This window comes from Peromyscus maniculatus, chromosome 7 (assembly GCF_049852395.1).
Source record: "Peromyscus maniculatus bairdii isolate BWxNUB_F1_BW_parent chromosome 7, HU_Pman_BW_mat_3.1, whole genome shotgun sequence".
NCBI lineage: Eukaryota > Metazoa > Chordata > Mammalia > Rodentia > Cricetidae > Peromyscus > Peromyscus maniculatus.
In genome coordinates this window covers 93,545,544-93,571,746 of record NC_134858.1, presented here as the reverse complement: position 1 = coordinate 93,571,746, position 26,203 = coordinate 93,545,544, and the positions used below count along the sequence as shown (strand labels likewise).

At 37.7% G+C, this 26,203-nt stretch overlaps 1 protein-coding gene across 3 annotated transcripts in view; it reads right to left on the bottom strand.

Annotated features, from left to right (window-relative positions):
- Xrn1 (5'-3' exoribonuclease 1) overlaps positions 1 to 26,203 on the bottom strand; it is a 114,175-nt gene that overhangs the window by 50,012 nt on the left and 37,960 nt on the right. For all 3 annotated transcript variants that reach the window (XM_006975174.4, XM_076576838.1, XM_076576839.1), the window contains 10 exons: positions 23,430 to 23,599; positions 19,883 to 20,003; positions 19,693 to 19,791; positions 15,526 to 15,629; positions 12,187 to 12,318; positions 10,328 to 10,490; positions 7,697 to 7,810; positions 3,785 to 3,883; positions 939 to 1,054; positions 214 to 360 (listed from right to left, as the gene is read on the bottom strand). In XM_006975174.4, the coding sequence (XP_006975236.2) occupies positions 214 to 360; positions 939 to 1,054; positions 3,785 to 3,883; positions 7,697 to 7,810; positions 10,328 to 10,490; positions 12,187 to 12,318; positions 15,526 to 15,629; positions 19,693 to 19,791; positions 19,883 to 20,003; positions 23,430 to 23,599 (1,265 nt within the window). The remainder of the gene's footprint in view (positions 1 to 213; positions 361 to 938; positions 1,055 to 3,784; positions 3,884 to 7,696; positions 7,811 to 10,327; positions 10,491 to 12,186; positions 12,319 to 15,525; positions 15,630 to 19,692; positions 19,792 to 19,882; positions 20,004 to 23,429; positions 23,600 to 26,203) is intronic.

The following is a 26,203-nucleotide window of genomic DNA, read 5'->3' as shown; positions in this document are numbered from 1 at the left end:
AAATGCATTATACAGGTAAGACTGGCCTCCAATTCCTGATCCTTCTACCTTTCCTCCCTTGTGCTGGGGTTAGAGGTGTATGCCACCATGCCTAGCTGTTGCTGTACATTGTTCTGAAGGACATACTCTCCCTTTCAAATGGGTATGAGCCAGGCAAAATAGACAGTACATGCCTGAGCTGAGAGGCTGGGGAGAAGCTGGCTGGACACTCACCTCTCTATGTACTCTGCGAGAAGCTGCTCCGCCGCTGATGAGTACATCCACTCATTCCCAACTTTCTTTGTATATCCAGGGACTTCCTCATTCTTCTTGTTGAATTTGAGATTTAAACCCACATTTGCTTTATGGTCTCCATGAGGGCTAAGTTTAAACCACATATACACACAAGTGTTTTAAAATTTGTTCAAAAATAAAAGTTCTGCTTTTTTAAAAAACAGTGCTAGAGATCGAATCCAAAGTCCTGAGCATGCCAGACAAGTGGTATACCACTTAGCTACATCACCAACCCCAATAATTATTTTCAACTTTCAGAAAAGCTCAGTTCTGATTGTTCTACATTTTAGTTTGCATGGTTACTACTAAATAGTAGTAATTAAAAAAACTACAGGACAGGTTTTAAAATCCAAGTTAAGAAAGCATATAAATAAATTATGTAATTAGAAAAAAGGAAAGTAACAAAATTCATAGAAATATATTCCCAAGGCTCACACACACCCTCTGATACCTTTTTTCAAGGTTAGCTGCTAAAATTTCATACTGTCTTGAAAGCATCTAAAGCATATGCTGCTGTTCATGTAAATGACCACCACAGAAGGAACTGATGGGCAACTTAGTCCACAATCATGAATTGGAGAAAATTAATACTGAGATAGTAAGCATTTAATCTCTATATTTATTTTTTCTGCCACTTTAAGCAAATATCCCTAATACAAACTTACTTTCTCCTAGATCCTCTTCCAATAAAAATACTTCCTGTAAACCTTGAAACAAGGTATCCACTCACTCCAAGTCGACCGGCCAACACATATCCTGGGTTGTACTTTATAGAGTATTTCTTTAAATATAAAAATAAAGAGGTCAATTATGGAAACACATGTTTACATTAAGTACTATCTGGTTACCTTTGAGACCTGTACATAATTAAAATACCACTGACCACTGGATTTTGTCAACATAAACACACACGGTCCCTTGGTCCCCGACCCCTGAAGGATCTGAAAGGCCCTCTCTTTCTCTTTAAAGCACAGTCTTCCTAAGACTGAATGAAGGAGTAGGAAGCATAGTTTATAAATCTGTCTTAATAAATAAATTCTGTAGGCACGAAACAGAAAAGTCTTCACACAACATTTTTAAAAACTATTTTTCATATTTTAAGCAGAACTAGCTAGCGAGTATAAGGAATAAAATAAGGCCTCAAAAATTAGTACACTGAAGTCAAACACAGCAAATCATCAAATCAGTTGGAAGTGAGGGAAGGAAAAAGTGTCCTTCATGTAAGAATGTAAGTAATCTTTTCCACTAATATTTACTATTGTATGAAAGTCACAGTCAAATAAATGGAAACTTAATTTGTGTATTTAATGACTGTGAAATTAAGAAAAAGAAGGGAAAACAGTAATCAGAATATATTGTATGAGAAAATCTATTTTCAATTAAAAAATAAAATATATGGCAGGACAAAAGAAGAAAAGAAAAGACAAAGAAAAAAGAAGTATTAGATGGGATAATTTTTAACTAGGAAGAAATTTGCAAGTCCAATATCAACTATCACTAACAATCATATCTACTCCTTATATGATGCATATAGAAAGACACTAATTTTTATTCATAGTCTAATACTTTGTAAGTTATATTGAGACCATTTCATGTAGCTTAAGTTGGCCTTGAACTTTCTATGTGCTTGAGGATAATCTTGAACTTCTGATCCTCTTGCCTCCACCTCCTCAGTGCTGGGGTTATAGGTTTGGGCCACTAAGCTGGTTCATACAGTGCTGGGGACTGAACCCAGGGAAGCTCATGTAGGTTAGGCAAGCGCTCTACCCAATGAGCTCCATCCCCAGCCCCAACAGTTTATATTCTTACTTTATGCTCATATATGAATATGGAAATATTTTCACCAACATAAAATCAATTTCTTGGATTGGGTAAGAGATTAAGTCAGCCACCATTATTTTATTGATATGTATCTATAATGATGTCCAAATAGGTAATTGTTTTTGGTGGGCTGGAATATCAAATTACTATTAAAATGTATGAATATGTTAGTAGGCAAATATGGTGGTACATGTACACAGCCCTAATACTTGGAAGACAATGGCAGGATGATCAGGAGTTCTAGGTTATCCTTGGTTACTCAGTGAGTTAAAGGCCAGCCTGGGCTACACAAAATATTGTCTCAACACTCACACAGACACACAGAACATGGTTGTTCAACAAGAGTATCATCAGATTTAGTAATAATAAAATATAGAACAAACATGCTTTGTAAAACAGATCAAAATAATTAAGGTGGTATTTGATTATAAGAAGTATCACTTTATTAGTAAGCATTTTGAAATGTGTAGAGGCATATTCAGTTATGATAATTGGCATAGGTTATTAGCATTTAGAGCCCATGGACAAAATGTCCTATTTACACAGCTGCCATAGATACAAGTGTCCTATTCCAAGTACTAATGGTACTCCATTTGAGAATTCTAAGCTGTGCTGTAATTCAAAGTTAATTAAAATCATCAACAGTACCCTAAAAAACATAAAGGGTATGGCTAAAATACTAGGGTAAAGAAAGCGAGAGTAAAAGGAGCACCTTTTATACAGGTGTTCCAGCTTAATCATCTAATGGCACGCTGATGCCTTCTGACCCTGTCTTCTAAATGCTTCCTGTAATAGTTGATGGTAAGATTTTAGGGACACCTCTGCCTTCTATACCTAATAAATCTCCTGAAGATGCTGATCCTTAATTCCTTAAGTCAGATCACAACGATACAGAATAAACACCAATTAAAGTAATTTCTGCAATTTTTTTTTTTTGCTAAAGATTTACATACGTGTGTGTATATACTGTTTCAATACTAGGGGTTAAACCTGGGTACTTAACATACTATGCTAGGCTGATAGGTCTACACGTACAGATTTCTACTTTTCCCTTATGTTTTTAGTGTGTATGTGTTTAAGAATGGGCATGCATGCCACAGTACATGTGTGAAGGATAACCTTGGTGTCATTCCTCAGATGCCATTTTCTTGAGTTTTTTCTTTTGTGAGACAGGATCTCTCACTATCCTGGCATTCATCAATTAGGCTCAGCTGGCTGGCAAGCTAGCCCCAGAGATCTGTCTTCCCAGTACTGGCAGTACAGCATGTGCCATTAGCCCAGCTTTTTTTTTTTTTTTTTTTAAAGTTATTTATTTTTATTATGTGCATTGGTGTTTTGCCTACATTGTATGTGTTTGTGAGGATGTTGGGTCCCCTAGAACTGGAGCTACAGACTGTTGTGAGCCACCATGTGGGTGTGGGAACTGAATCCAGGTCCTCTGGACGAGCAGTCAGTGTTCTTAACCACTGAGCCATCTCTCCAACACCCATAAGCCCAGTTCTTATCCATGAGTATTTCAGATACGAACTAAGGTCCTCATGCTTCATTAAAAATACTTTACTGACTGAACTTTCTCTCTATCCCTTATTCTTATTCTTAAATTAAACATTGAAATTAATTTTAAGGAGGCAGAAAAAATATCCTAGCATTAAAAAAGTTTATTGTAAACAATACCAACTATTGTACTTACATGCTGGTTCTGTATTAAAGCATCAAGATTTGGTTCACATGGAATGCTGAAAACCACACGAATCCTACCTTCTGTAATCACGTCACTTGAATCCTGAACCTGGGGGGGGGGGGTAATCACAGTGTTTTAATCTTTCATTACATTCATTTACTTTTCTCCTTATTTGAATGATACTCTCCTAAAATAAAATTTTATTGTCATAAAATTAGAAAGTGGAAATTTTCTTGTAATTTATGGTAGGATTTTAAAATATTCTAAGAGTGAGTCATTTTATATTTAATAGGTATTAATCACATATAAAAATTAACTTATTTGTAGATAATTTCAAATTACCAAAATGATGCAAATAATGTCTGAAAACATTGACCTAGATTCATACATTGTTAATACTATAAAGAATATGTCTTTAATATTTGTATACTATGTGCATGTGTACATGTATATAACAACTGGTGCCCAATGTGCTGACAAGAGTTCCCACCTAAAACCTGAGAAAAAAGATTCTAAATCGGAGGTAAAAACAGCTTCCTAGTTGTCTTTCTCAAGTTAGCAGCAGCATGCCGGTTTGAGCTACAATATGGCGGGCATGAGGCCTCTGCAACTGGCACATTAAGCTGCGTGGTGAATTTAGCCTTTGCTAGTACAAAACAAAAAAAGAGATTTCTGGGCTACACGCTGCTTTGATAAGAAGCATAGACCCACTATTTCTGAGAATTGATGACTCCTAGAGCTGGCGGAAAATGTACCACTGCCATGTTGGGAAGCTGAAGTGGGCGGAGCCAGCAGCCACAGCGTCTTTTCAGTCTTAGAATGGTGCAGTTTAAAGCAATAAGCTCAAGGTGATATAAAAAATAAGCCACGTAAAGATGGCTACCACACAGAGAATCTGGATTATGTTCTCTTTGATATTTGTAACAGAAGAAAATCATTTGATTGCAAAAGCTGTTGAGTTATGCCAAAATGTATATTTTAAAGGTATCTTGACTTCAAAATTTGGATGTAAGGATATGTTGCTTTGGAAAGGAGGCTCTGCTTTTGTTTCCACAGAAAGCAAGAGGCTGTGGATTTGTTCCAGATTAAGATACATCAGGTTTGACCAGCCAAGACCCCCTGAAAGGTCTCCCATGACACCAAGGCCCAGATGATTCAACATCCAGAACAGTTTCAAGGCAACTGGCTCAGATGATACACCCTCATGGACTACTCCATAATCCTAAAATTTTCTTTGTGTCCCCATAAGGTACAGCACCCTCCTCCAGCAGGAAGCAGTAAGAGAAGCTATGCCCAAATTCCCAAATATACCAAGCTGGCTTTGGAGATGTGTAAAAGTTGAAACCTTCCTTTTTTTAAAAAAGGGGGGGAAGTGCTGTGGATATCGTTCTGTATAAATAAAACATTGATTGGCCAGTGGCCAGGAAGGAAGTAGGCAGGACAAGGAGAGAAGAATTCTGAGAAGTGGAAGGCTGAGGAAAGAGACACTGCCAGCTGCCGCCATGACAAGCAGCATGTGAAGATGCTGGTAAGCCACGAGCCACGTGGCAAGGTATAGATTTATGGAAATGGATTAATTTAAGCTATAAGAACAGTTCGCAAGAAGCCTGCCACTGCCATACAGTTTGTAAGCAATATAAGTCTCTGTATTTATTTGGTGGGTCTGAGCGGCTGTGGGACTGGCGGGTGACAGAGATTTGTCCTGACTGTGGGCCAGGCAGGAAAACTCTAAGTTACAAACAACAACAACAAAAACAACAACAACTACTACTACTACTACTAATATTTGGAACAGGCTTTCAGTATGTATTTCCAGGTTAGCTTTGAACTCATTTTGTTGTCTAGGCTGGCCTCAAACTTGGTGACCCTCTACTTCAGCATCCTGAGTGCTGGGATTACAAACATGCACTACAATCCCTAGGTCCTCTCAGTGTTTTGAGGATACCTTACATGTCCTTTACCTCTAAATATTTTGTGTATATTATTAAGGATATTTTATTATAAAACAACAGTATCATTATTAGGCATATAAATTTACATTGATATTTTAATCTCAACTATTCTTTACATTCCAATTTTATCAATGGACCCAATAATGTCCTATGCAGAATTCTTTCCTCCCTCTCCAAGCTACCATAAGATATTGAACTTAGCTATCTGTGTCTTTTTGTTATTGAGGCAGGTAATGCTATGTAGTCCAGGCAGGCTTCAAATTCATCCTCCTGCCCCAGCCTCCCAAATGTCAAGACTGTAGATATCCCTGTGGCCACTATTAAGCTATGTTCCCAGCTCCTAGTTGTATATTGAGCATTCTTTAATGTAAACTATATCCAGATCATTTTTTGGTGTGTGTTTTAAAAACAATAAGTACTCTGAAGAATACAATTTGTTCTTCATGTTTCATTCTGCCTTTCTCCTTTGTATATACTAGAGATTGAACATAGTAAGTTAAGCAAGTACTCTACCACTGAACTGCACCACTATTCCCCTTAAAGTTCCTTATTTTGCTTTTTGTAGTAAAGTTATATGTTGTGGAATATTAGTTTAACATGTGTTACACTCATTTATGCTGTGGAATATTTGTTTAATAATTCAAAGAAGTGTTGCATTCTTTAATGCTGCATTTGTTTAACTCTGTAAAGCTGTTACTTTGCCTATCTAAAACATCTGATTGGTCTAATAAAGAGCTGAACAGCCAATAATAGCAAGGCAGGAGAAAGGATAGGTGGGGTTGCCAGGCAGAGAGAGTAAATAGAAGAAATTTGGGAAGAAAAGATTGGGGAACAAGAAAAGGAGAAGGAGAGGAGGACATTAAGGGTCAGCCACCCAGCTACACAACCAGCAATGGAGTAAGAAGAAAAGAAAGATATGTAGAATAAAGAAAGATAAAAGCCCAGAGGCAATATGTAGTTAAAGAGAATGGGATAGTTTAAGGTAGAAGAGCTGGCTAGAAACAAGCCAAGCTAAGGCCATGCATTTGTAAGTAAGAATAAGTATCTGTGTATTCTAATCTGTTACTGTACTCAATTGTTTTGTTACTCAAACATTTAAGATCTGGCCAGTAGGAGCCCTTTCACCTTGTTCCTGTGCTTACTGGCATTGGTCTTTCTATTCTTTTGAGCACTTTTACTTTTTGGCATCTGATGTATCAAAGTCATTTTGTATCTTACCTGTTCCAGACCTAGAACCAGATACTTTAGTGAGAAGGACTATTGCTTTTAGTGAAGTGCTATGGTCTTAGAGGTCAAAATTTGAGTATTATGTGTGTTCACTGCTACCAGAGTGTAGCATTCATTTGAAAAATAGAGCTAGAAAAATATGCATGTATACACATACAATCATGTGCCATATGCACATATGCTTCAGAATCTCTAATAGTACTGCCAATCTGTCCCCCATCGACTCTTATTTTCTCTTATTCCATATCTGTATGTACTTTTTTCTGTGTGAAAAGTAAAATTATTAAACATATCAATAAATTTAAAAATTCATTAACCCTAAGCCTAAAATCTACTTAAAAAAATTTTATGGTTGTTTCAGATATAATCTAATAAACAAGTATATTATAAACACAAACCAGATGGTGATGCTGCACACCTTTAATCCCAGCATGAGGCAGACACAGGTGAATCTCTGAATTCGAGGCCAGCCTGGTCTACAGAGTGAGTTCCAGGACAGCCAGGGCTATACAGAGAAACCCTCTCAAAAACCCCAAAACCCAAAAACCAAAACCACCAGATTTTGAATACTTTTTCCCACCTCCTGATCACCCACTTTTCCCTATAGCTCAATACTGTGTTCTTAAGTTTCATGAGTGAATTCTTTCTTATGTTTCCCCCTTTAACATTACATTTTTATTTTGCACTTAAGATGAAAAACTGTATTAATAAAAAGTTAATTAATAACAAAATTGAAACTAACTTCTCCAGTGCAGCCATAATAAGGAGTTCCCAGCATAAAGACCATACTTCTCAGCGGAAACAAATCATCCAATGTTTTGATATTGGAGAAACGAGAGTCAAAAGCTCGGATGTCCTATACAAAATGAAATAGGAGTTAATCATCACAGCTAGTATTTCTAAAGTCTGCACATCATCTTTTTTTCTTATAGGATTAAATCTGTTTTATCTGCAAATGTCAAATTTAAGATTTTCTATACAATAATACCAAAACTTAAAACATACTGACTTGTTACATCATTCTCTCTTCTAGATACTTCATACATTTATCTATTTCATTTAATTCTTACACAACCTTTGGTTGCAGACCTTTACTTTTAACCTCATTTTATGAAGACTGGCACAAAAGGCAATGAATCTTGTCCAAGGTCACATAGTAAAGAAGCCACCTCAGGTAATCTGTGCTCTTAATTACTACACTTTCATTTATTTCCCAAATTTAGGGTTAGTATAGATAGCAGTATTCCCCTTAACTATGGGATAGGGTAAGATTTCAAGCCCCCTCCACACTATGTATGTCTGAAGCCATGGTCAGTACCAAAACCTATAAGTACTTTTTTATACTTACACATCTATGACAGCGTTTACTTTATACACTAGAGAACAGTGAAAGATAACAGTAACAGAAGACTAAGACTATGTGCATGTGGTCCCTTCCTTTCAAAGTGTCTAGCACTGTATTCACCTTTTCCCTTCATGTGATGATGTGACGATACATGCCTCCATGATGAAATGTGGTTGACAAATGAGAACTTATGAAATGTGGACGCATGCTCCAAGCTTCAAGCAGAGCAGCAATAGTGAAACAAGCACTTTCCCTTACAATTTCATGAATGGAATATTCATTCTTACTATCTGTAATCGGACCATCCTCATCCTATGAGGAAAAGTTTCGTCTTTTCACTTAAAGGGAGCATCTTCTAACAGACAGTACCAATGCTCTTGCACTTGGGAGTCGTTTAGTAAAATAAATGTTATCAAACACCACGATACTGTGACAGCTGAGCTGGCACTGAGATGCTACTCAGTGGGTAGCCCACACAGCATGGATACACTGGACAAAGATGATATCCATCTGAATGACAGCTTAAGACTTGTCTCAATACTCAGAATGGTGATCAATTTTAAATGTATGAATTGCTTAATTCTGGCCCCTTCTGGATAATATTTTTAGACCTTGGTTGAATGAAGGTAACTGAAGCTGTCAAACACCAACTCTTGGATAAAGAGGACCTACTGTCCCCTCACAATATTAGAGATTATGCACACAGAGGGAAAATCTTTAATGTTCATTAGTCAATTTCTGGCAAAAAGAAATTTTTTTAAAGAAAGGATCTTGATATGCTGTCCACCATGGTCTCAAACACACAATCTTCTTGCTTCAACTTTCCAAGAGCTAGGACTACAGGTGTTCATCACTATACCTGGCTAAGGCCAGGATTTTTGAAGTATCATGAAAAAAATGTCAACATGTTAAGAATGGTGTGTTGTAGAAAATTTATTCTAGAAAATAAGTTCTTAAAAACTACCATAAAATCAGCCAAGCATGGTGGCATACACCAACAATCCCAGCACTTGGGAGGCAGAGGCAGGCACATCTCTGTGAGTTCATGGCAGGTCTGGTCTATATGGTGACTTCCAGGACAGCCAAAGCTACATAGAGAGACCCTGTCTCAAAAAACCAAACACCAGCCGGGCGGTGGTGGCGCACGCCTTTAATCCCAGCACTCGGGAGGCAGAGGCAGGCGGATCTCTGTGAGTTCGAGGCCAGCCTGGTCTACCAAGTGAGTTCCAGGAAAGGCGCAAAGCTACACAGAGAAACCCTGTCTCGAAAAAACCAAAAAAAAAAAAAACAAAAAAAAAACCAAACACCAAAGAACCAACCAAAGGAAGAACAATAGAAAAACTACTAGAAAATCAAAACCGTGTTCCTACTTGCACATGCTGAGTGGGCATGGAATAATCCTTAGACAGAATAATATTAAAAGATCTAAAAAACCAAAAGCAGAGCAGACCCATTTCTTTAGTGTGTGTTTGGGTCAGAGAACAACTTGTATGAGCTGGTTCTCTCCTTCCAGCACACGAGTCCTAAGGACTGGACTCAAGGCCTCCTGCTTGGTCATTCCACAGGTAGAATTCAGTTGTCAGGCTTATCTGCAAGCACCCTGACCTGTGGAGCCATCTGGGCAGCCCCCCAAAAATATATTTTGTGATATGTATACCCCTTATTATATATTGCTAAGTTATTATTCTATTCATAAATAAATATTAATTATTGTAACTGTCTTTTTTCTTTTTCATGTTGCTGAGTCTTCAAACATCTAGGGCTTTATGAATGCTAGGCAAGTACTCTATCACTGAGCTGTATCTCTAGTTCCCCCCAAAATTGTGAGAAATGTTCTTGCTAGGTTGACCAGCTGTCTATGCTGGCCTTGAACTATTTGGTTTCGATAGACCTTGAACCTATAATCTTTCTCCTTTACCTTCCCAAACAGTTGGGATTACAGGCCTCGGCCACCAGATCATGCTGGCAGTATTTTTAACCAATGTGAAATAGTGACATTACAAAAGAATTGAGACTTGGGGACCTTACCTTAACAACAGTTTGATAAACAAAAGGAAGAATTTGTTTTGACCACTGTTTTTCCAGATGAACTTCACCATTCTGACTGATTTGATATTTACGACCCGTGAGCAACTGAGCATATACAACAGCAGATGTTTCATTTATTATTATTCCCTTTCTTCTTAGGTATCTAAAGGAAAAATAAAAAAGAAGATATATATGTAGAAGTATGTAAGCAGTCCAGGGATAATCATCAATCAAACCAACTATTCACAATCAAATACTTACTGCAAATAAATGCACAGCAGTTCTCAGCGACCTATAGAGCAGTGATTCTCAACCTTCCTTTTTTTTTTTGTTTTTCGAGACAGGGTTTCTCTGTGTAGATTTTGGTGCCTGTCCTGGATCTCACTCTGTAGACCAGGCTGGCCTTGAACTCACAGAGATGTGCCTGGTTCTGTCTCCCGAGTGGTGGGATTAAAGGTGTGCATCACTACTGCCTGGCTGGTTCTCAACCTTCCTAATGCTTCGACCCTTTAATACACTTCCTCATGTTGTGGTGAACTCAACCATAAAATTATTTTTGTTGCTACTTCATAACTGTAACTTTGTTACTGTTGTGAATCCTAATGTAAATATCTGTGTTTTCCGATAGTCTTAAGTGACCCCTGTGAAAGGGTCGTTTGACTCCAAAGAAGTCTCAACCCATAGGTTGAGAACCATTTCCATAAAACTTTGATAGTGTTGATTTTAGTCTGTGGACCATTTCTCCACTGTCTATGTGACTGAATGAGAAATCAATCTGTAAAAACTCTAGAACTTCACATTCAAGAAAGCTCCCCTGCCCAAATAAATGTAGTAAAAAATTTAGATTTAAGAGAAAAATATGAAAAATATGAAAAAAACCCCAGGAAATTAGCAAAGGAAAAAGAAAAGAGGATAGTTTGACTACCTCTCAGAGAAAGCAGAGGGACTCTGAGATCATGCAGCAAAAGCAGAAGATAGCCAATGAGAAGAAATCTATGCAGACAAGAGAAAAATGATGACTGGCTTTGTGGAAAACGCGGGTGCTATTGCCAGTGGGTGCATCATAAGCTCTAAGATCAGAATTTCTCAGAGTGACTAATCATTACATGTGTCATAACTTATCCTTATAAAACTGACTATTTTAAACTTTACTTTTCAGCCTTACTTAATATGATGTTTTAAGACCATTCTTCAAAGAATAAAGTACTGACCATGAAAAAAAAATTTAGATTTAAGAGAAAGTAAAAATAGGCACCATGGAACTCACCAAACAGAGGAGTATTTTAAGTATAGTATTCATTGCAAAGGCTCATTTGTTCCACTTATATATGATATAAACTTTTCATAAATAATTACCTTATTGATTCTTTTGGCTTTCAATTAAAATTTGCATACCTTTTAACTCTCCAATCCTTTTTTTTTTTTTTAAATGGCTTTGGGGATTGAACTCAAACCTTGAACATACTAAGCTACAATCCCCAGGCCCCTGGACTCTTTGTATCTGCATTTCCTCATCACATATCTGACACTGTGCTAGGAAGAGTGAATCGATCTCATAGTCCTTTGGCCTCAGTTTTCCGAGGGTGGTAATTAAAGCTGTGTGCCATCATGCTCAACTAAGTTCTTTTTAAAAATGTGTCTATTTAATGTGTGTGGATGTTCGTCCCCGTGTTTGTCTGTGTACCATGAGTGTGCCTGGTGCCACTGAGACCAGAAGAAGAGGGCACCGATGCCCTGGGGCTGGAGTTAAAGAATACGAGAATCACTACCTGGGGTCTTAACTCTGGTTAAAGAAGCCAGTGTTCTTAACCTCTGAGTCATTTCCTCCAGCCCTCAACCGAACTCTCTATGACACTCACTGTTCTGAAATTCCTTGTATTTCTTTAGTCCAGTTCGACTGTTCTTTATCTGCAAGTTGGATGACTTTAGTTGGTGGAGCAGTTTTCCCTAAATAAACCTTCTGTGTTCCTGGAGGTTCTTCTAAGTAAAACCTTAGGATCAAAACAAAGTAGAAATTATGTTAAGTCCAAACTTGTGCTTTAATGCAGAGCTTTTTGCAGGGTCAGTGTTCATAGTAAACAAATTTTACATAGTACACTTGTAAAAACAAAACCCCCAAACTCAAACCTTTATGAAATAAAGTAATATAAACTGGAGAATAAAGACGTGAAAATTTCCTTCATTGGGCACGTTGGTACATCCCTGGATGCTCAGTTACTTGAGGAGCTGAGGAAAGAAGGGTGTCTTGGGCATGACTTTGAGACCAGCCTATACAACATAGCAAGACCCTGTCTCATCTCAAGAGAAGATGAACTATTTAAGTATAAACATAACAAGATGACATATCATTAGTGTAATGAAAAAAAAAACACTAAGAAATCAAAGATTTAAATAATGGAGAGGTACATAGTGTTCATGGGTTAGACAACCCAATACAGTAAAAGTATCAAACCTTCCAGAAATTCATCTATAGGTATAAAAAATTTTCTTTTTCTTGTTTTTAAGTTTTTCCCTCCTTCTTCTTTTCCCTCCTCCCCCCTCATCCCCATCTCTCTTTCAAGACTACATAGCTTGGGCTAGTCTTGAACTTGTAGAGATCTTCATGCCTCAGCCCAGAGTGCTGGAATTATGAGTGTGAGCAATTATATCCTTTAGGTTTAATAAAATTTCTATAAAAATTCCTTCAATATTAATAGATACAGAACAATTTCTCTTAAAAATCCAACAAATTAGAATAGCTAAAACCATTTTTAAGAAGAAAGACATAGCCTGGTGGTGGTAGTGCACACCTTTAATCCCATCACTTAGGAGGCAGAGACAGGTGGATCTCTGAGTTTGAGGCCAGCCTGGTCTACAAAGTGAGTTCCAGGACAGCCAGGGCTACACAGAAAAACCCTGTCTTGGAAAACCAACCAAACAACCAACCAAGTAAACAAACAAAAGAAAACAAAACAAACAAAAAAATAATAAAATAAAAGCCAAATGTATCACTTTGATGTTAAGACTTGGCATACAGTTATAATCAAGGAATGGGCACAGGAGCTGGAGAGATGGCTCAGCGGTTAAGAGCATTGGATGCTCTTCCAGAGGACCCGAGTTCAATTCCCAGCATCCACATGGCAGCTCACACCTGTCTCTAACTCCAGTTCCAGGGCCTCTGACACCCTCACACAGATATATATGCAGGCAAATCACCAATGGACATAAAATAAAAAAATTAAAAAAAAAAAAAAGAGCATAGAAGAGTCCATAATCATGAATAGACTAGAGAACCAGACAAACACACACACAAATACACTCAGCTTTAAAAAAGGTTTGTTATTGTCATACCAGGGCTTTGTGCATAGCAGATAAAAGCTCTAGAATACACTACCATGATCCAGATCCTAATTGTTTTTCTTAAATGATTTATTTACTTTTATATGTATAAAATATAAAAGCCTGCATGTATGTATGTGTCTTTAGTGTGTGCCTGAAGAGGCCAGACAAGACTTTGGATCCCCTGAAACTGGATTAAAATGGTTGTGAGATGTGCTGGTGCTGGGACGCAAACTCAAGTCCTCTGCAAGAGTGTAAGTGTTCGTAACTGCTGAGCCATCTCTCCAGCCCCTGTAACTAACTTTAGGCAAAAGCAATCCAACAAAAAAAAGCTACTCTTTAACAAATGATGTTGTAGCAACTGAATGATTCATAGGCAAATATATTAAACAACATATATTTGTAAAATTATGCAAAAAATCATTTAAAATGGATTACTGACTTAATATAAAAGATGGTAAAAACCATGAAATATTTAAAAGAAAATATTAGCAAACTAGACTACATCACAAAGGGAGAACTAAATTTTACTCTCCTAACAAAGAATCCTCAAGATTTCTCACAGAAAGACTAGTGCCAGCAATTACAATTTCAACACAATTACAATAATCAATAACATTTATGAAAGAACACAACTGGGAGATGTGTGCAGGGCTAAGGGGAAATGAGAGTGGACAAAGACTGGTCTTCTAAAATCATAATCCAATGTACAATAAAAACAAATAAAAAGATATTTTTTGACATATAATAATACTGACCCAATTTCTCTGAACAAAACTTAGTTTTAGCTATGCACAAGTAAAAAAGAGAACAAACTTTATATGAAATAAAAGTTTAAAATGACTAAGAAAGACCTGCCTAACTATTCACTAATTAAAAGAGTATGAGATTAAATAAAATGGCAAAAAGTTATTCTTAAAAATATAAGACAAGGGGGGATGGAAAGATGGATTAGTGCTTACGAGCACTGGCTGCTCTTCCAGAAGACCTATGTTCAATTTCCAGCACCCACATGACAGCTAACAACCATTTATAATTCCAGTACAATACCCTCTTCTAGTCTCTGCAGGCAACACTCATACACACAGTACACAGACATATATGCAGGCAAAACACCCATACACATACGTAAAATAAATGCCTCCTTCAAATAAAAAGGACAAGTACAGGTATAGTGGTGTACTCACATACCCTCCACTCTCAGGGGTGGAGTCAAGAAGATGTGTGCATGTATGAGATGAGACTTGTCAATAAAGTGTGTTCCAGACAAGCCAGGGCCACACAGCAAAGTCTTGTCTCACTGATTTGATTTAAAAATTAATGTAGTATCTATTTTAGCAGGTAGAAGCATTTATTGTACAGGCCTGACAATCCCCAGAATCTATGGTAGAAGGAGAGAACAGACTTCTTTTTTTTTTTTTTTTAGCCTTATTTCAAATGGTTTCATAAAGGTAATTACTAAATAAATGTTAAGACTTTAAATACTGACTCAAGGAAATACATATACACAATAAATCAGTGTATTATTGAAATGAAATCTGGGAAGAATATGGAAAAGGTAAGGTTATATATGTTGTTAATTCTTATCAGAAAGAAAAATATATTTGCTAAATAATATAATAGTTGTCATTCAGAAAAGAACTGGGTGATAAAACTTCCAAGCTATTAAGAACAAAAGAAACTAACACAATGTAATATGTCTAAAATATCCCCAGGAGTATATATAATAAACTCTGCACAGTGGTTGACTTTCAAGTAGTCGGAGAATAGTTTTGCACTAGAGTGTAAATGTTCTTATAATAATTTTATCCCTCAAAAATAAATGAAAGTGATCAAACAGCAAAGCAAACATGTTAGAGAAATCATAAATTGTATCTTACTTGGTTTCACCATCTGATACGGCCACAACTCTAGCTTCTTCCAGATGGGGCCAGTTAACAAAGACCGACTTTCCAAGCACCGACGAGGCAATGTTTTCTATACTCTTAAAAGCGCAAACAGAAAAGTTCATTCATGGTTTAGGTCCTTTTCAGAGGCATTCTCCAGTTCCATTTAAGTTTAATTTGTAAAATAAATGAGGTGGATTAAAGGTGTTACAAAATTCCCTCCACTAGAAAAATTCTGATTTTACTCGTTAGATTCATATTTATCTTTCTTACCTCTCTGATAACAAAGAAAACAAAAAAGAATAGTAGTGATGTTTCTTTAGTTTCATTTTGGTTGATACTCAGAGCAGAATCTAAGAAATATCTCACAAGAAAAAGAAGTATCTCATTTCACTTGTGGTACGTTAGCAAAAAAGAACATTAGAATTAAAGTCAGGGGACCCAGTTCCAAATTTTGGTTTTACTCCTTCAGATCTGACCAAATTATGTTTTCCTTTATGAATAGAAAGGATAATGTATTCCTTCCAATGTTGAGGATAAAGGAAAATAATACACTATTCTGTATAAGGTAGTATTTTAAGTAAAAAAATTCTAGCTTTAAAAAGGAGATATTATTCAACTTACACATATAGATTAGAAAACAACTTTGTAGTAGAAACGGACGTGTAACTATAAATTTTATTTATCTTTTGAATTATATTTAACTTTTTTTGTGTTTGCTGTTTGTTTTGAGATTAAAAAGGTCTCGTGTAGCCTAGGCTGGCCTGGAACTTGCTATGTACCCAAGGATTACCTAGAACTTCCTGGTCTTCCTGCTTTCCCTGACCAAATGTTGGACCCAGATGTGTTCCCTTAACCATGCCCACGTTAGTATGGCTCTCCCAGGACCATATTCAACCCCGTCTTTGTGCACACGCGACAGGCACTCTATTAGCACAACTACACTACCAGCTGAGTGGCTAGATGGCTTCCTCAGCCTTCACAGAGCCCTGAGTTCCATCCCCAGAACCACAGAACAGGGTGTGGTGCTGTACGCCTTTGATGCGAGATGATCAGGAATTCAAGTTTGTCCTCACTTAGGGAATTTGAGATCTGACATACATTAGATTTTGTCTTAAAACACACATATATACACACATAAATAAATAAAATTTGAGTAGTAAGAGATAACTATTTTTGGGAATATTATTCTGATAATCAGACTTTTCTTAAAGGAAGCATCTAAAACTACAGAAAAACAATTCTGTGAAAGAAAGTTTCAACATTAGAACTGTGTTCATTAATTATTTGTTCCTTTGTCTATATTAATTTTTTTATCTCACCGCCACTTTCAGTTGTTTTGAAAACAAAACACCTTCCTTTCCCAGATTAATTCTTTCTGAAGCTTTAGATGAAATCCACTATTATGTCATGTGCAGTCTTGCTATTATATACATCTTTTCCATTACAAAAGCCTGACGACTTCCCAAAAGTTCTACTTTCTTCTATAGAAACTGTTCTGGAAGATCTTCCTCTTTTCTGCCTCCAGTTATGCTTGCAGCCTTCTTTGCTCTAATAAAAGTAAATCTTTAAAAAACAACAGCAGCAATAACAACAACAAAAAAAACCCTCCTCTTTTGAGACAGGGTTTTATTGTGTAGCTCTGGCTGGCCTGGAATTATGTACATCAGACTGGCCTCAAACTCATGGAGATCCACCTGCTTCTGCCTCTGAGAGTGCTGGGATTAAAGACATGTAGCAGCTAAAAAAAATTCCATTTTTATTTTATGTGTATGTGTGTAAGTGTGCCCATGATGGATAGAAGTGGGCACTAGATCCCCAGGAGCTAGAGTTACAGCAGTCTGAAATGGGTGCTGGGAATAGAACTTGTCCTCCACAAGAACAGCAAGTACACTTAACTGGTGGGCCATGGCTCTAGTCCCAATCATAGCTTTCTTGATCAAGAAAATAATGCCTGCCTCCTTTACTTCCTATCCACCTACTCTTCTTACTGCCTAGTCTTTAAGAATTGAACTTCTGCCTTTACCAATGGGGTCTGGCCTGGCATGGTGCAGTAGCATCACCACAGATGGCACTGAGGCAGAGCATGGGGAGGCCTTGCCACTGCTGCTGAGGGGCTGGCCTATCTGCAGCTTCCTGAGTCCACGGCTGCAGGCCTAAGGCTCATGGAAGCCCCAGTGAAGATGACAATGTCTCATGGGCAACCTGTAAAGATCAACTGTAGCAGGGAGGGAATGGAGAACCCTGACATACACTGGATGAAGGATAGGGCTGTGGTCCAGAATGCAAGCCAGGTGTCCATCTCAATAAGCAAGCAATACTGGGTTGGCTTCCTCAGCCTGAAGTCAGTGGAGCGTTCTGATGCCGGCCTATACTAGTACCAGGAGTGATATACTGGAATAAAGTTCAGACTTTGTTTCAGTTTCTACTTCCCTTCAAAGTTTTGCAACATAAAGCTTTTGCTACAAGTCTTCTTGATACCACTTAGCTATCACAAGTTGTGTTACTAACTTGTGACTCTTTTTTTTTTTTACTTCTGAGTCCTCAATGTCACTTTAACTGGCTCCTTTGGCAGTCTTTATAATTGTGAGTATTTCTTCTTTTCCTTTTGGTACCTGTCCTGTATCTTACTCTGTAGACCAGGCTGGCCTCGAACTCAGCCTGGCTCTGCCTCCCGAGTGGTGGGATTAAAGGTGTGCGCCACCACCGCCCAGCCTTTCATTTGTTTTTTAAAAAAAGATTTATTTATGAGTGTCTTGTTTACATGTATGTATGTACTTCACAAGCATGCCTGATGCCCACAGAAGCTAGAAGATGATATTAGATACCCTGGAACTGGACTTATAGACTGTTGTGGGTGCTAGGAACCAAATCCAGGTCTTCTGGCAAGAGCAACAATTCAAGCCATCTCTCCAGCCCTAATTGTGGGAATTTTTTTAATGTTGAGACCATGAACATCAAATGTAACTTTGTTTAGGGAACTAAATCTCAAGACCTCAGCCATCAGTTCTCTCTTGGGGACTTAGAGTAACAGTATCTGTCTCCAACCTCTAGCTTGAGGAATTTAATTCTATATCAGCAGCTTTTGAAATGGAGTTTCTCATTTGAACTGTGGTACATAAAGGAATAACTGGTCTATTTTCTCAGTTTTTCCAATACAGTACAATGCTAGTCTCATTCTAAATGCACAGGAGATTTACTACCTACAATATAAGCTATTATTTACAATGAACAATTGAGGGTACTAGGGTTTTTATCTTTGTGAAACACTAGTTAAGAAAGGTTACCAGGATAGCTTTAAAAATCTTAGTAATCACCTTAAGATTTCATCATGATTAAGCTCCCAAACCAGTAACTTTCCTATTTTAACTTTTCTTGTCCATCAAACTACTACTACTTTCTGGCCTATTATGCTGACAGCTCAGTTAGTTACTATTTCTTTCTAGATCTATTGCTACTTTGTTTATATCCTCATCTTTTAAGTCTATAAACTCTGAACTTGTAGATTTTACTATTTTTTTAAATTTGGTTTAGAATATTGCTAATAGATTAATCTTTATGAAGATATCAATTTCAAACTAACAGTAACAGGAGAGAAAATCCAAACTCCTTAGCCTGGTATTCAAGATCCCCCATAATGTGCCTCAGTTTGTCTTCCAGCCTGATCTGCCACTACTTCTCCACACAAGTCCTCTGCTTCAGTCCACTTTATCTATTCCTTTCCCTCAAATAGATCACAGCTGTTCAAAAAGAAAAAGTATTAAGAAATATTTCAGACACAAAAGGTTAAAAAAATAAGACAATGCACCCCAACTATTTATTTTGAAGTTGATACTACTTCCTTTCTTTCAAGGAGAATGCCTTTCCCCTCCTTGTCCTAACGTCTCTCAGCACCTAGCTCAAGACTCTGCTCATCTTCTACATGTGTGTCCCTAGTCACTGGCCAGCCGAGTTCATTACCTCTTCAAACCCCATTCATGTGGTGCTAGGGATAGAGGCTCATAGTCCCTCCTAACTCATTTTGCTGTGTGCTATCTTTAAAGCTGAATCTGAGTTACAGCACACTGAATCTCTTTGTTAAACACCTTGGCAGGTATAAGCAGTTTTTGCATGACAAATATTCTATAAGTGGATGAATAAATGAATAAATAAAGTACTTACAAGTTCATCTGATTCTGCATTCACTGAGATTTCCAACATCATGTTCTCACCACGACTACTCTGCTGGAATACTTGAACACCACTTTTCTTCAAAAAAAACTTTAAAAAAATTCAAATAATTTAGTTTTAACTTTTTATAATCACTTCACTTTTAATAAAGTGAAAAAATCTGAATTAAATAGCCACTGACTTTATGTTTGATGTGTTTCAAAGTAGGGAATCCACAGAAATATAATGCCTTCTGGTCAACCTTGGTTATTCTGTTCTTGTTTATGTCTACACGCCAAGCATCTAGTGATATTACTTTATACCTAGAAAATAAAGCAAGGTATTTAATTTAAAATTCAAACATTATAAGCAATTATAGCTTTCAACCTTCTCTTGACTATTTCATAAGAATAACTGTTGCTTTAAAAAAGAGAGATATGTATGGTGGCATATGTCTGTAATTGTAATACTTGAGAAGCAGAGGCAGAAGAAGTTCAAGGTTACATAATGACTTCTAAGCCAGCTGAAGCAAGATAGTGAGACCTAGAAACACACACACAATAGAAGAGGAGAATTATTCCTTTAAAGAAAATTCAGGCATAGTGGTTTATACCTATAATCCAAACTAGGGAGATTGAGGAAGGAAGACTGCTCTGAGCTCAAAGCTATTCTGGGGTGTAGAATGAAATTCTGTCTTACAGGAAAAAGAAAACTGTGGTGATTCCCCTGCAAGCTTTAAAGCAGGTAAGGAAAATTGATCCTCAAAGACAAGAATGACACTCGCCTCAGCCTGATTTTATTGTAACTGGGGCTGGACCAGGACTTCTAGAGTCTGGCCCAGATCATTTTACTTTAGTCGTATTTAAGCACAGCACATTCTGGAGAAAAGTATTCAGATAACAATTAATTAACTCAGCCCCCAGTGCACAACAATTTAAGACATATTTAAGAATATTGAGATTTTTTTTTTTTTTTTTTTTACAAAGTATATCTGGCTTCTTTCACAGGAATGAGTAATGTTGACTCAAAGAGAGTGCCCAAAGATTTAAGGCTGAGGGAGAATGACTGAGGTAAACATAACACCTATGAGTGTCAGGATTGGCCTGGCCCTAAGAGAACACAGAAGTCACTTACACTGTTGTAAAGCACAAGTGATATCACTCAAAAGAATGGTTTCATGATCTAAAAGCAATGCTCAAGATTTAGGGGAAAAGGTCTTTAATAAGTGAAAACAAACTCTGGAAGATATGGGCAGACCCTGTCTCAACAGACAGCAAAGAATCACCAGGTTGTAGAATGACATCATTCCTAGCATTCCAGGAAGAGCAGTTGGGCTCCTCACTCTAGAGGCAGGCTGTATGTTTAATTTTCCTGACTTTTTCAGTGCCTATCTGTGCGCACAAGGCTGCAGTTGGTTTTTATTACTCTTTAGCCCTTTGGGGGCCTGTCACCCAGCTCCCAAATAAATCACATGGAGGCTTATTCTTTCTTATGAATGCCTGGCCTTAGTATGGCTTATTTCGAGCCAACTTTTCTTAACTTAAAATTATCCTGTTTCTCTTTATCTACATTTTGCCTCTGGGCTTTTACCTTTGTTTATTCTATGTGTCTTCCTTTCGTTCTTACTCCGTTGCTGGTTGGGTAGCTGGGTGGCTGACCCCTGACATCCTCCTCTCTTTCTCATTTTCTCTCTCCTCCCTCTTCTTGCTTTTCTCCTATTTATTCTCTCTGCCTGGCAGCCCCGCCTATCTCTCTCTCCTGCCTAGCTATTGGCTGCTCAGCTCTTTATTAGATCAGTCAGGTGTTTTAGACAGGCAAAGTAACACAGCTTTACAGAGTCAAACAAATACAACATAAACGAATGCAATACACCTTTGCATCATTAAACAAATGTTCCACAGCATAAACAAATGTAACACATCTTCAACTAATATTCCACAACACAAGGCCTTTTTGCCCTGTACAAAAAACAAACAAACAAAACAACAAAAACCAAATCAGGGGCCAATGAGGTAGGTAAAGGCACTTGCTGCCAAGATTGACAACTTGAGTTAATCCCTAGGGCCCACATGATAAGAAGAAGGAACTGACTCCCAAAAGTTGCCCTCTGATCTCCATATACTCATAGCACACATGTATACACACACACACACACACACGTAAAACAAAACAAAAATTCTAAAATATGACAAACAAACAAACAACCTGAAAATAAAGTAAAAAAAAAAAAAAAAAAACCAATTCAGAGCAATCCAGTTTCTCTGTTGTTACTAGTCTAGATACAATTAGGTCTCTAAATTCCTAACTAAAGGTTTTTAATCCACTAATTTAAAACAAGCTACATATAATTTATTTATTTAAAAGTTGAGGGGCCGGTTGGTGGTGATGCATGCCTTTAATCCCAGCACTCCAGGGGCAGGGGCAGAGGCAGAGGCAGAGGCAGAAGCAGGTGTATTTCTGAGAGTTCAAGGAAAACTGAATTTACAAAGTGAGTTCCAGGACAGCCAAGGTTACACAGAGAAACCCTGTCTCTAAACAAACAAACCCAACCAACCACCCAACCAACCAACCACCCACCCACCCACCAACTGAGGAGAAGGAGATGGCTCAGGTAGTAAAGTGCTTGCCCCCCAAGCTTAAGGAGTTGAGGGCAATCCCAGCATCCTCTGAAAAAGGCTGGTGTGGCAGCACGCCTCTGCAATCCCAGTGCTGGGAGGCAGAGGCAGGAGGAGCCCTGCACCTGCCGGCCAGCCAGTCCAGCCAATTGGTGAGTTCCAGGTTCAGTGGAGTACCTATCTCAAATATAGATAGATAGGTAGGTAGGTAGATAGGTAGGTAGACAGATAGATAGATAAATAAATAAATAAGGAAGGAAGGAAGATGCGGGATGATTGAGAGAGACATCAACCTCTGGCTATACTCATACATGAACAAAAAGGGAAATATAAAGCATAATGTAAACCTATATTTCATGTTCTAAAAGATTAACACTTCACAGTCTATTTTTCTTTGTACTTTTACAAAAAGAAATACCACAACTGAGAACTCTTCACTCAGTTGTCACTCACATACATGATTTTCAGGATGGCAAGAAAAGAGAAAAAATAGGGATGGCATTTTAATGGGAAGTGAATGAAAAAACAGAATTTAAGGTAGGAAAATGGGGGTTCTCTCTTTTTTTTTTAACCTCTGGCTGGGTAGTTGATGGCTGTAAGAGGTTAAGTTATAGCTTATCAAATAATGCTGGGACTAGAGACATGGACAATGAGAACAAAAATCACAAAAATTTAAAACAGAAATTGTCTAGAGATAAAGTACAGAGATACACTAGACAGAAAAACAAACCCACAAAACTGTAGTAGAAGGAAAGAGAATTAGCATCTGCTCAAAGTAGAGAATGATATGATCCATGGAGAGAGACGCTTTGATGCTTAGCAAGCTGGGTGTTGCTCATTAATTATTAATTTTGTTTTGAGATCAGGACTTCTTCTGTTGCTGATCTTGAATTCCTGGGCTCAAACAAGATCCTTCCACCTCAGCCTCCTAAGTAGCTGGGACTACAGACTTGAACCACTATTCCCAGCTTATTGGATATCAATTAATTGTCACAAAATATGAATTCTTCTCATAGATACTCAAGTCTGTGTGTGTGTGTGTGTGTGTGTGTGTGTGTGTGTGTGTGTGTGTGTGTGTGTGTGTATGTATATGGAAGTTCTTTTATTATTGGGAAAATTGCCAAATAACATTACCTTGTACAGCACCGTTCTATGGCAGGGAACTTTTCTGGCCATGGAGAGGAGTAGGTGAACTCTGTTTCTCTATCATACCAGCACATTAGACATTCACTGTGCTGGTTTCTTTTCCTCTCTTCCTTTTTGAGGGAGTGATTACATGTCTCCATGGCTTCCAACAATCGCTTCTGATATAAATAATAGTAAAAGATTAAAAAAAATTCCCATAATCTCAACATACAGAAAAATATTTTCCCCTTTGTATACTACCAGGTTCTTAAAAAATAAGATCTTGGGCTGATGGGGTGGCCCAGAAGATAAGGGCACTTGTTGCTGTCTGATGCCCTGAGTTCAACCTCTGGGACACACATGATGGAGGGTGATAACCAATGTTCACAGGTTGTCCTCTGACCTCCACCTGTGGAACATGTCATGAATAATATGCATGAGGGTGTGCAAGCAAAACGAGAGGTGAGTGGCATTCTCAGGTGCACAGCAAGTTTGGCACCAGCCTGACTTAAAACACAAGGCAATGAAAATGGTCCCGAGAGAAGAAACCATGGAGTAAGAAATTGAACTAGAAGCTGCCCCAGTGTAGAGGAGAAGAGGATAAGAAGCAGACTCAAATCCAAAGACAGAAAGAGGGAACTTGACAGACAGGTCATGTACTGAAATGAAGTACGCCCAGCTGGGCATGTGGTGCAATCAGGAGACCAAAGAACCAAAATGAAAAATCCATGGGATAAAAAAACTAAAAACTAAAAGCATAGAAATTATACCAGAGTATTTCTCAATTCCAGAGAAAGAAATGAACATCTAAACATAAGAGGCATTCAATTTTTACTCATTCACTGATTTACTGACAGGTGTGCACACACGCAGGAATGCTTGCTTGTGTGAAAGGCTAACTTCAATTGTGTCTTCCTCTATTGCTCTCCACTGTATAATTATTTCTATTTTCTTTTTTTAACTTACTTATTTTATGTGTATAGGTGTTCTGCTTGCATGTAAGTTTATGCACTATGTACATGCCTGTTGCCTACGGAGGCCAGAGGAAGGTGTCACATGCCCTGAACTGGAGTTACAGATAGTTGTGAGCAGCCATGTGGGTGCTGGAACTGAACCCAGGTCTCTTAGAAGAGCAGCCAGTGCTCTTCACTGCTAAGCCATTTCTCCAGTCCCATTTTTTTTTTTTAAATTAAACTATTTACTCTGTGTGTGTGTGTGTGTACACACATGTATGTGTACGTGGATGCACAGATGCCATAGCACATGTGTGGAGGTCATATCAAAGAAAAGTAGGAAAGGAGCCAGGTGGTGGTGGCACATCCCTTTAATCCCAACACTTGGTAGGCAGAGGCTGGCAGATCTTTGTAAGTTTAAGGCCAGCCTGGTGTACAGAGTGAGTTCCTGGATGGCCAGGGCTACACAGAGAAACCCTGTCTCAATAAACAAACAAACAAACAAAACCCCAAAAACAAACAAACAAACAAAAAACCCTGGGGCTGGAGAGATGGCTCAGAGGTTAAAAGCATTGACTGCTCTTCCAGAGGTCCTGAGTTCAATTTACAGCAACCACATGGTGGCTCACAACCATCTGTAATGAGATCTGGTGCCCTCTTCTGGTGTGCATACATGCAGATAGACTACTGTATTTATAATAAATAAAATAAATAAATCTTTAAAAAAAAAAAAAACCCTGATCCAACCAATCTGGATCATATTAAAAACAAAAACTCCCAAATTATATAGAAATTAGCAAGCCTCTTTCAGTAATAACCTTAAATGTAAATGGCCTCAACTCAACAAAAACAATGAGAGAGAGAGAAAGAGAGAGAGAGAGAGAGAGAGAGAGAGAGAGAGAGAGAGAGAGAGAGAGAGAGAGAGAGAGAGAAGACGCAGACTATAGCTGACTGGACTGAAAACCAGGATTCAACTGTTTGCTGTCGCCAAGAAACACCTCACTGGCAAAGGTCCCCACAGACTGAGATTCAAAGTATTTCAAGTCAGTCTATCAAGTGAATAGAAGGAAAAAAAGCTGATGTAGCTAACCTCATATCTGAAAAATGTAGACTTCAAATCAAAATTGGTCAGAAAAGATAAGAAGGCCATTATATATTGAGGGAAAATTAATCAAGATGACATAATAACTGAGATACATGCACTAAATGTTGTAGCTCTCAATTTCACAAAATAAATACCAATAGGTATAAAATGTCTCACAGATCTCAATAGAATAATAATGATGACTTTAGTACTGCACTCTCATCCACACAAAAATGAACAGAGACACTTCAGATTTAAATTATACCATAGATCCAATGGACCTATGAGGAATCTATCTATAAGAGATACTAAATACATATTCTGAGCAGCCTATAAAACCTTCTCTAACACAGACCACATTCTTGGCCACAAATCAAGTCTTCACAAATACAAAAGAATCAAGGTATGTATGTAGTATACCCAGCAAATCCAGCACTTGGAAGGCAGAGACTAGGGGATCAAGAGTTTAAAGTTATTCTCAGCTACACAGCAAATCAAGGCAAGCCTGGACTATGAGATTATCTTAAAAGCCACAAAAAATGAATTGAAATAATTCATTATATCTTATCAGATCATAGTGGAATATTAGCCATCAATAGCAAAGAGAAACTACATGGAAACTGAATAATATACACTGGTAGGAAGTGGGTGAATGAAGAAATCATGGAGGAATTTAGAAGTTTCTGGAATCAAATGAAAATGAAGGCACAACATTCTGGTGTACAGCTAAGGGTGTTATATAAAGT